The 10997-nt window shown below is 39.3% G+C and overlaps 1 protein-coding gene across 5 annotated transcripts; it reads right to left on the bottom strand.

Annotated features, from left to right (window-relative positions):
• Nucleotides 1-108: 108 nt before the first annotated feature.
• On the bottom strand, nucleotides 109-9877 carry cfap36 (cilia and flagella associated protein 36). 5 transcript variants are annotated; one of them, XM_080287983.1, is made up of 11 exons: nucleotides 9528-9877; nucleotides 9104-9168; nucleotides 8876-8977; nucleotides 6832-6946; nucleotides 6655-6742; nucleotides 4791-4950; nucleotides 4116-4206; nucleotides 3641-3822; nucleotides 2567-2741; nucleotides 2045-2164; nucleotides 109-1603 (listed from the first exon to the last, which is right to left on the bottom strand). In XM_080287983.1, exons 1-11 carry the CDS (start codon nucleotides 9631-9633, stop codon nucleotides 1590-1592), a joined length of 1218 nt encoding a protein of 405 aa, XP_080144109.1. In that variant the 5' UTR covers nucleotides 9634-9877; the 3' UTR covers nucleotides 109-1589. The 5 variants fall into 5 exon arrangements, with proteins under 5 accessions (XP_080144109.1, XP_026047004.2, XP_026047005.2 ...); XM_026191219.2 differs by having other exon boundaries at nucleotides 2577-2741; XM_026191220.2 differs by lacking the exon at nucleotides 2045-2164 and having other exon boundaries at nucleotides 2577-2741.
• Between the last annotated feature and the right edge of the window lie 1120 nt (nucleotides 9878-10997).

Here is a 10997-nt window from a genome sequence, read left to right as displayed (position 1 = left end):
ATTAGGGCAGTTATGAAAACAAAAGGGGGGTCCAACCTAGTACTTAAAAGGTCTAACTACTGAAGTGGGTAGGTTTTTATATATATACATTCAAGTCTAGACTGCAGGTTGTTTCTAAAAAATATATTTTTTATTAAACAGCATACACAATAACAACATTACAAATAAACTGGTGCATTATGGTTGATTGAAGTGAAGACTCTTGATTGGTTTGCAGATAAATACAGCACTCGTAGAAAGCAGCGCACTGTTCTCTTGGCCCCTGTATGAACATGTGATTGGTCATCTTGACAACTTGCACAGCTCTCTTAACTGCCAACGACGTACCAGCTTCCTTGTGGGAGTGCTAACAGTGGAAAACAATCTGTGCACTGGATCCAACTAATACTGCCTTTACCTCAGCGTAGAGTCCTCCCAAATCTGTACTCACTGATTCATCACGTCATGGCCAGTTACTGTTAACTGTTGCTAGAAGGAAATCAGCCAGTGTCTGAATCCAAATCCAGCACTCCAAACATATTGACTAGTTTCAAAGTAGCAAAATGGGTTTCAGAAACTGTGAAGCAAGATTTTGTGCATACTGACGAGCATAGTGTTGCATATCTTCTGCTTATTTTCTTAATTGTCCTTCAATTTTAGAAAACCGAGGAAAAAAAATACAACTATACACCCTTTTATTTGAAAAGTACAAAATGTCTAAATATCCTCTTTACCTTGGTATGTGACAAAAGAAATATTCAAATCTTCACAATTTTGCTTAAAAATGTCAAATTATGACAAAAATAATTAATACCTGTTTGGATTGATTTGTTGTCCAACGGCTAGACATTTCTAAAAAGTAGTGTACAGACTGAAAAAACATTTTTATTCCACTTTTTCAACCAATGGTCTACAAATGTAGCAGTTATACAGCACATTTTAAGTAGTAGTGCTTTGAAGCTATACTCAGTCATGCATTCACACACCAGTGCAGGTGGAGCTGCCAAGTAAGGTGCTGCCTTGCCATCAAGAAGAAACTGGGGTTCATCGTTCTGCTCACTAAACACACTTTGGCATGTGGTGGGGTTGTGGCCGCACCACCAAACCTGCAATTAGGGGCAACCTACTCTTCTCCTGAACCCACGATCCCCACAGTATAATTAAAGTCTGTCTACAAATGAAAAGCAGAGGTTTCGGTACCGCTGGCAGGATATCGCTTGATATACAGAAGCACACAGCCCCTTGTGCTTTAGCTCAATTAACATTTTCTGAAATTAGTCCAATACAGAAAGTAGCTATCAGACCTTTAAATACTCCAGTGGTCTGTTAAGAGTAATGAGTGTCATTTAAAAACAAAGATGCTCTTTTTGCTACACAGAAAAGAACTCAGAAGATGGAAGAGCCCATAATTTTTGTCTTTAGAAAGAAAAGAGAAAAGATTTGCATTACGAAATATGCAGCAGTGTAAAGGAAGCCATGTGTTTGATTGCCAGAGTAAATAGATAAGATATAAGGGAGAATATTGCATTTTGAGGGGAAGTCATTTCTTGATCACTTCCTCTTTCAGCTTGTCGGCAAGGTGCTTTCTCTTCTCCAGCCTCTTTCTTTCCTCAGCAGATATCTCCTGTGAGAAGAGACCAGACCAGGAAGCAGTCAATACTCACCAGCAAAATAGGGAAAGTGGAAAAAGCAGCGAGAAAGGCGACTAAAATACAACCAAGCACATGTGTCTACATACAGTACACAAGCAAGAAAACTAAACACAGGCAGCTAGTACTGGAAACATTGGCATAGTAATCCTGTAACTTTGAGGTAAACAAGGTGCTGACAGAGAATCGCATCTAATAAGGAATAGGAACTGAGTCAAGATCGATGATTTCAGTCAACACAAATCAAGATCTGATTCTCTTCAGTTTGTGGCAATAAAATTATTAATTTAGGGGGGAAAAAGATGCAGACCTTTAGTTGGTGATAATGAAGGGAATGATTACTACAAAGCAAAAGCAGATGAACACAAGACATGAACAAGTACAGTTGTTAACATCAGAGGCAGCTGATGGATCACCTTCTGACTGGAGGAGCGCTGTGCTGGAGAAGCACAGTGAGGAGTAGGTGGAGGAGGAGGAGAAGAAGGAGGATGAGGAGGGGAACAGGCCCCATTTCTCTGGGACTGACCCACTGCCTCCTAACAGGCCAGTCCAGAGCAGACACAAGTGGAAGTGGGTGGAAATGAAGAACAAGAAAAAGAAGCAAATAAAACAAGTTGGAAGGGGAAAAAACAAGAAGACAAAAAAATTAAATGTAGGTTTAAGAAAATCAGGCGAAATTTGGATAACTGGTCCTGGGTGAGGCATAATTCATAACCAGCGTCAAACTTAAATTTCTAATCTCTAAAGATAACTTTGAAGAACTTTAATAAGCCACTATGAGTATTAATGCATGAATGTGTGTCTAATCAAAAACAATGTATTCACTTCAACACAACTACTGCAAATCCCTGTTTCAACAGATAGAATTTGTGCCAAACTGCCTGCAGCAGTTGGATGAGCAACTTTATGAAGTGAGGTATGGAGAAGGAGGCGAGGACCTGCATTTACCGGGGTAGTGCTGGGTGCTGGTGTGGGACTGCTGGGTGCCTCCTCCGGCAAGGACGATTGCTTGGTTTTCTGCTGCTCTTTTCGGAGCGCCTGCAGCTTGTCCCTCTGCTGACGCAGATATGCCGCCCTCTGCTGGAGCTGCTCCTGCTGTGATACTGATAACTCCTGCAGAGAAACGCAGGTGAAGCTCAATTATTATATTTCAACAGCAATTACAGCTGCTCTCCTATCTCCCAAACTCCTTCCACAGTACATCTGCACATTTGATTTGGCACAGACTTTTACACCTCCTGACACAATCCTCACATTTATCCAGGCTTGGGACTGTTACTAGTCATTCTAGCATGCGGAGCTTTAGTCTCCTCCTAGTTTCAAACTGGCAATCTCTCACACATGAGGCATAAGGGCATGTAAACTTGTTATTGTCAAGTCTCTACATTTCTTTCAAACTCTTAGTTACACCCACTGCATGTTTGTTGAGTCCTTTTTAAAAACACCAAAAATCAAAACATGTAATCTGCAACATTAGTAATACTACTGATGCTGCTCGTTTACATGACTTCCAGCATTAAAAATGTATCTCATCTGACTATGTGGGTTGGCTGTAGCTCAGGAGATAACGCAGGTCACCTACTAATCTGAAGATTGGTGGTCACATTCACAACAAGACCTTACAAAGCATTGGTGAAATCACCGACAACACCTGTCTGTCTTTTATATACAGTCTATGCATTGGTGTTCCTCCCTTAAATTAATGCAGGTCATAATTTGTATTGTATTGTGATTATCTGTATCTGTATCTATTGTACATATTTATGTTAGGTAGGGAAGTAAAAAAAATATCTGTATTTTATTTTGTTTTCTTTCAGTAATAGGTAATTCAGTTGTTTAAAACTAAATAATTGTTGTCTACCTAAAAGGAAATATTAAACCCTTCTGTTTAGAGTGCAATTGTGCTTTGGCACTGATCTTTCCTTCAGAGTGAGGATGAGGCAAATCGCTTTTTATGTTATGCGCAGATTTCCTGTAATCTATGGGGTACGTCAGCAGTCTCACAGACTCACAGTATATGGCTTAGAGAAGCCAGCCTCCCTGTGTGCTTCCTCCAGCCACGCCTCGCTTGTAGTCTGGCTGCTGTTGCTCTGCTCCCCAGCATGAGGACTGCTGCTGATGGAGGGCTCACCAGACTTCACAGGAGCTCTCACAGCTGGCAGAACTCGGGATCCCACAGCATCACTACCACGATCTGTGGGCACATACACAAATGACTTTGATGAGCTGCCACTCTCGTGTTGGTTGTGTGTTTAAAATAAAACAAAAGATTAAAAAGCTTCACATGTTATCTGCAACATTAGTAATACTACTGACGCTGCTCGTTTACATGATTTCCAGTAATAAAAATGTTTCTCATCTGACTATGTGGGTTGTCTGTAGCTCAGGAGATCAAGAATAATGTGGTATAGTGGGGTAATTTTATATAACAAGAAGAAAGAAAGAGTTCAGTTGGTCGCAAAGTATTTGTCTTCTCTTCTAACTTACCTGTTGTGGGTTTAGAGGAGCTACTCCTCTCAGCACCACCTCCTGTAGCAGCTGTCTTGCTCCCTTCTTTTCTAACTGGGTTACTGTTGACCTACAGGTGGGGATATGGGTGATGGAAAGAATGAATGAACATTTAAACTGTCTCCAAATAATGTGCAAAATCCACAAAGCACAAACACTTCAAAGCTGCTTAATGATCCAATAATTAGGCTGGTATTTATATCTGTTAAGAGCAGAGGTCTACTGTGCATTTTAGTTTTACCAGCATTTTCTCTCTGTTAGCTATCACAGACACAGCTGGACTGGCATTACTGTATTTCTAGTTAGTAAACTGCAGTGTACTTATTAATACATCCCTGATTAAAATCTTACTGCATGGATGGTTCAACTTTATACTGTGTTTTTCCAGTTACCAGTGTGGTGTGCTGATCATTAACCCATGCTTTCACCTTGGTGAAATTTAAATAGCACATTAATAAAAAAGTGATTTCAAGGTTAAAGGGGACTTCACAATAAGAATTGAGCTCAGGCACTCAATGGAAAAGTAGTTAGTGAGATTATGTGAGATAAAGTCCAACAAAAGGTAACACTGGCATGCACAAGAAGCCTCACTAAGATGCACTATTTGGCTGGTTCACAGGTCTTATTTAACTCATAGTGCTCATGATGCCTCACCTTGGCAGGGCTGATGTGTTGGCTGAGGGCGGAGGAGGTATTCTTGGCTTCATCACACTCTGCCATTAGCTTACTAGAGCAGCCACTGGAGGTGGAACCAACCTCTTTCTCTAATAGCAGCCTCCTGGACATTTCCTCATCATACTCCTCTTTTGACTTTCTACACAGGAATAAGCAGGAGAGAAAAAAAAGAAAGAAAGAGTTCAACATAAGCCTAGGACCAACTAACTGTTTAAACTTCACTATTTCAGCCCTGTTGCAAAGCCTTTGGTCAAGAGCCCTCTCGAAGGGGTTCACAGTATGTTCAGTAGTTTTGGTGTGATAAGAGCATTGACAATTTAGAGATAAGCCTGTTCTATTGTCCAGTTAGCCCTTGGCTGACAGCACCAGTAGAAACTAGAAAAAGACAGCCGCGTCAGGGATTTCCATGTGGTAACCCCGTTTTGACCCAACCAGCTCCCAGGCATCACCCGGGAATCACAGCCAGATCCTTTAATTTGATTTATTTAATAGCCTAAATTGTCTCAGTGGAGACTGCTGCAAAGCATTTACAAGTAGGTGTATGGAAACACAGAGATACTGTGACTGGAACTGTGCCTAGTCATAAATCCTGTGAGGATTTTTATAGGTTGATATTGACAGAACATAGATACATTTGAACTGTTGAGGATAAAACAATTAAACATAAACTTGCAGAATTAATACTAGTTTAAGACCCGTCATCAAAATAAGCGTCAGCTTCAGTGATGCAGTTCCAATCAGAGATTACGTAAAACAATTCCTTTATGATGCCACTTATATAGAAGAAACTATTGATAACCTGGAGAGGAGTAGGGGCAGCATAGTGGACCGCTGATAAGGTTCCCTGGTATGACAAAAGGGATGAAACCATCGTTTTTCTCAGCTGCTTGTTTAGTGTCAATCCCTCCAACCTAAATTAGCTGGATCCTAAGGAGCTTAACTGTGGTCCCATTAGACTCGGTGTGTTCTACTTGGCCAGGCACTCAATAGCAAAATCCCATTAGAGAAGAGTGATAGGAGCTTCGGGAAGCCTTCAGGAAGTGCAATGGATGCATAAAGAAAATGTGGAAATTTCTTAATGGTATAGTGAGGAACAAAAGCCTCATATGTACTATAAAATTAACTGAATTACCTGAAAAGTAAAATTAGTAAACACCTACTGACTAATGTAAATGTGAAATTTCAGCCTAAATTCAAAGAAAAATAATCTATTCAGTTAGGAATAATTGAGAAAAAAATGGGGATTTAACTTCCCGTCAGAGTTGTTAAGCAAATACATTCCTAATTAATGTTAACTTGGAATACAAATAAATAGAGCAGCACTTTTTTATTCTGTTGTAGAAATGATCAAAAACTGTTTCCATGAAATTCCCGTCAGAGACTGTTCAAAATCTGGCTCATAGGACTTCTAAAATATCCTTTCAACAGATGTGCCATAAAAACACGAAGAGCCACAGCATTTAAAAAAAACATTAGAGTGCTCTTAAGGTGGCACAGTGAACTGTGAGGATGTTTCTAAGAAAGGGTGAATGAGATGTCAGGTTCAACAGAACTAGTGATGGTCCACAGTCAGTAAAAAACTATGTGGGGAAAGATAGTTGAGCAGGTACTGGCTCGTTTTGGCGTTCACTGATTGATTCACCTGTGAAACAAACTAACTGAACCAGACACTCACTAAAGGTTTTCTTACAGTCACATATTGAAATATCAACAATCCTAAATCTTCAAATCGGCCATTCGAATAGCTTTACACAACAACTAAAAGTTTATTTTTGGGACACCAGTAAATGTTATGTCAAACACTGAAGGAGTCAGATACCACAAGAATGACAGAGCGACTTACTTAAGAACCTCCTGCAGGATTTTCATCTCTTGCTGTTGCAACTCTGTCATGACGTCCACACCATCAGTCAGACACTCTGGGAGGGCCCCTACACACACGAAGACATTTAACCTACAGCTGAGCGTTTGGCTCTGCAAGTGTGTGTTTGGATTTGCTTTACATGTTAATCCAGCCTACCGTTCCTTTCTTTAATGACCCTGAGGGCTTGGAGCTGCAGCTCCATATTCTTGTGAACCATCAATGAGCGAAAGATCTGGAAGTCATCTGTAGCCAGAACTGGCTGGAATACTGCCTGAAGAACAAAAAAACCAACATCAGTGACGTAGTCCGTTCACAGGTTGTAGTAATGTGTGAAATAGTTGTTGTTTTCATTGACTGGCTTTATTGAACAAACTACTGAGAATTATTATGTATTGAGAAGACAATGAGGCAATGTCAATGTCATATTCAAGACGAATTTAAACTCTGAACAATGCAGGAGGAGAAGCAATTCTTGTGAAAATGAAAATTTTCCATAAAACAACCAATATCACCCTGACCTTAAACATAATTTGGGTGAAGGCTCATCAGGTGATCACTTTGTGCAAGTTTAGTTTATTAAATACTGCCATGGAAGAGTAGCGTGTCCTGTTGATCATGGACAAACCTTACTGGGCCTTCAGTCCAATAAAAACTATGTAAAAAGTTTGTGTTCATATCACATGATAATGAAGACTGAGTGTGTGCTTATAGAAGAGACACAACTGTAAAATTCAAATTATATTCTGCATCAAAATCTATTCAATTAGACTTTTTTTTTTCTTCACAATTCCAATGTCGTCCAACTGATCACTGCCAGTTTTGGACATTTTTGCTTTAGTTCTGGCAACTCATCAGTTTCACCAAAACAGTTTCAGTCTCTCATAAACACAAAAAAAACAACAACTATATTGTGAAGTATTTGACTCAATAACTAAACACAGAGGAAGACTGAAAACACAGTGACTCCTAATGAAGTGCAGCTTGAAGATGATTTCTTTTGATAAGTCTGCTTTGTGTAATAAACATTCAGACACAGTATAACACTTCATGGTGCTAAGGTTGTAGTATTTACAGAGGACTTACATTAATCTAAACTAATGTGATAAAATGGAAACAACCGTTTAACCCTTCCTTAATTGATGGCTCAATTCAGAACTAAGAAATGTGTTTTCTGAGGAAAAAGCTCAGTTTGACTATGTTTACAGCAACAGATAAAAAAGCAGAAACAAAAGACAAACATCTCAAACTAATTAGGTTATTTGGCAACAGGATAAGTAACAGAATGAGTATAAAAACAGTGCATTAGTGATACCAAATCTTTTAGAAGTAATGACTGCAGAGATTCTGCAGTCTGTATAAAAGGGCTAGAGCAAATGTTCAGAAATACATTTGCAAAGAGTTTTCATCATTTTGATATTTAAAACGGCTAAAGATTCAGAAAATCTGGAAAATGACCATGATTTCAGGATTTCAGGAGGGAATATCAGCATGGGATCAGGAATAATTCCAAAACAAACACTGTCAGATCACAACTTGCATTGATAAATGCAGCTTAAAATTATCATGCAAAGACAAAATGTACCTACACAAATCCAGAAACACTTATCTGGATGCTAAGCTCATTTAAGGTAAACTAGGGGACAATAAAAAAAACAAAAAAACAAAAACACTGCCCTCTGGGTTTTGAAGTTCGTTTTCGAATTTATAGATGTATAGATGTATGTATAGATGCTATGCCTTCAGCCAAAAGAGAAAGAATCATTTAACTTAGTGCACAGTTCAATCGCCAGTATCCATGGTGGTGTAGGGGTGAATGAGTTTGCATCTGTAAAAGCACAATATATATACAGGCTTTGCTTATTTCAGTAAGACAATGTCAACCAAACTCAGCATCTGAAAAGTAGTAAGTACCTGACATGTCAAGACCTGTCAGCTATTGAAAACATCTGATGAACTATGCAGCAAAAAACACAGCAAAGACGGCCTTAGACAGCTGGAATGTTGTATAACGCAAGACTGTGAATGTTTCAACTTAAATGGAAACCCCTCCAAACTAATTTTTTAAAAACGTGTTGTTGGCATCAAGCCCACTGCTTGATGCCAGCAACACTGGGCTTATGTAAGCAAATCCTATCCCTGATTCTCAATTCAGGTTAGCTGGCAGGATGACAGTGGTGTGCAAGCAGGAAGCTTAGAGTACCTCCAGAGCTTTAGACTTGGCAAAGGGAGAAGTACACGCATCCAAAAACTGCTGCTCGTTGATGCCAACCTCCTGCATGTAATTCTCCAACAGCTTCTCCACCTACGAAAGCAAAGCAGCTCACACCAGTCCATTCTGACGAGTCAGCAATATGAAACTACTACTGACTGATGCTGATGAGGCAATGCACGACATTAGCCAGATTGTAGTAATCACAATTGAACTCACCAATTTCTTATACTGCTCGTGGATTTCTGTGTATGCCAACTTATTCTCATCTTCGTCGTCAAAAACTGAAATATTGAAAACACACAGTTGACAGAAATGAATTGTGTCCACGGAAATATTTTATAGACTTAGCTAGATGCACTGACTTTAGCACGCAGAAAAGTTAAACATGTAAAACCTGTTTATAGGTCCGCTTATATGCAGATGTTTGTTGTATTTGGTGTCGTAAGATTTGCTGTCGCTGTTTCCGCTCGTATCATATGTAAATGTACAGGAGGAGAAAGTCTAGTACTAAACTTGAGTGGATAGACTATCAGACAGCATCGCTGTTACACGTTAGCGTTAGCTTAGCCGCAGCGCTAACGGTGCACAGCTCCAGAGAGGCTTAGTCTCAGACTAAAATCACCTCATAACCTGTTTTTACCTGTGCATTTGTTTTCCAAAAAGTCCGTTACAGGAACGACCCATTCGGGACTTCCAAGGTAGCCAACGATGCTTTCTAAAACCCATTCACTGTCGTCCTCAGCCATGTTGGTCGTAGCTGGCGGGCGTAAGCAGCAGCAACAACAACAAAGGCAGCAGCGGCAGCCCTGACACAGTGTTGTTCTTCAGGTCCGCGCGTGCAGCACAGCTCACACAGATGGGAAAACACATCTGGTTTATCGTCCCTCATTAACTAGTCCGCATGAGTCTCGGAGGCTGCTTTTCCCGTTCTGGACAAGGTGAGAAATGCGCAGTCATGAATTTGAGAATGGTGACGCCTAATTGGTTGCTAAGGTAACCATTACGTCAGTCAGCTGCTCCTTCTGCCTGGACGAAGTAGAGCCCTCCACTGGCACCGAGACGGAGAAGCCGCTAAAGTAAGCATTAAAAACTCCCCACAGTCCCAAACCTGCAGTTGCTGGAAATATCACAAAAACAAGATAAAACAAAAGTTAATTCTGCATCGTTCGCTCATTGTATATAGATTACTGAGTCTTTTGTTTGTACTTTTTGTTACCATTTAGCGTGTGCTATCTCAAAAAGCAATGTATGGTGAACCAAACGTTTTCAGATTCTACTCCCTTTATTTGTTGTTTTTATGCTTCACATAAAAATGAAATTACATATAGTAGAAATATAAGTTAAAATGAAATAAATAGTATGAGTGTTAAATATTTAAAAATATTACTATGCAGAAATCTCGAGTAACCCCTCATTTCTTTATATTATGCTGGGAATCAGCCTTTACTATTCTCTTTTTTTGAAGGTCTGATGATGGAATTAATTTGTCCTCCTGTTCTCTTGCACATTTTGCCAACTTATGTCATGTTTTCAGCCACTAGCAGTTTGGGAAATACATTGATCATCCAAAAAATACTCTTTTGTGTTGATCAAACTATGTTATCTTTGGGAATTTTCATAGATTTAAAGAAATGGGAACAAATGATGAACCTTTGCAACAGGCTAGTGGTAACAAAACAACTTAAATTGGTTCTTTGTATGTTGTCTGTCTACAACAGAGGTTTAAGTGGCTTAAGAAACAACAACAACAATGACAAAAATGTTCCTTTGAAAATAATCGGGTACAAGAATTTGAAACGAGTGAGAAAAAAAAGCCAGTGCAAAAAGAAGAACTATGACTCAAGACCACTTTAACAATTAGACGAATGTCTGGCTCCTTGGAAGCAAAATATAAAGAAATGAGAGTTGACTCAAGACTTTTGCACATTACTGTACGTAGATTATGTTTTAAGTTGGCCGTGGTACTAATTTTAATCTCACATTAGCTTCATCCTGTGGCAAATCTAATTATTATGGTATTATGGTAAATATGATTGCAATTATTAAATATGATTATGATGATTATTGTTATTCGCCATCCTGTGGTAAGGCTTCTTTGATTGTCCATTCT

The sequence above is a fragment of the Astatotilapia calliptera genome, chromosome 13, assembly GCF_964374335.1.
Source record: "Astatotilapia calliptera chromosome 13, fAstCal68.1, whole genome shotgun sequence".
In the NCBI taxonomy this organism is placed as follows: domain Eukaryota; kingdom Metazoa; phylum Chordata; class Actinopteri; order Cichliformes; family Cichlidae; genus Astatotilapia; species Astatotilapia calliptera.
This window is presented reverse-complemented; position numbering and strand designations above follow the sequence as displayed.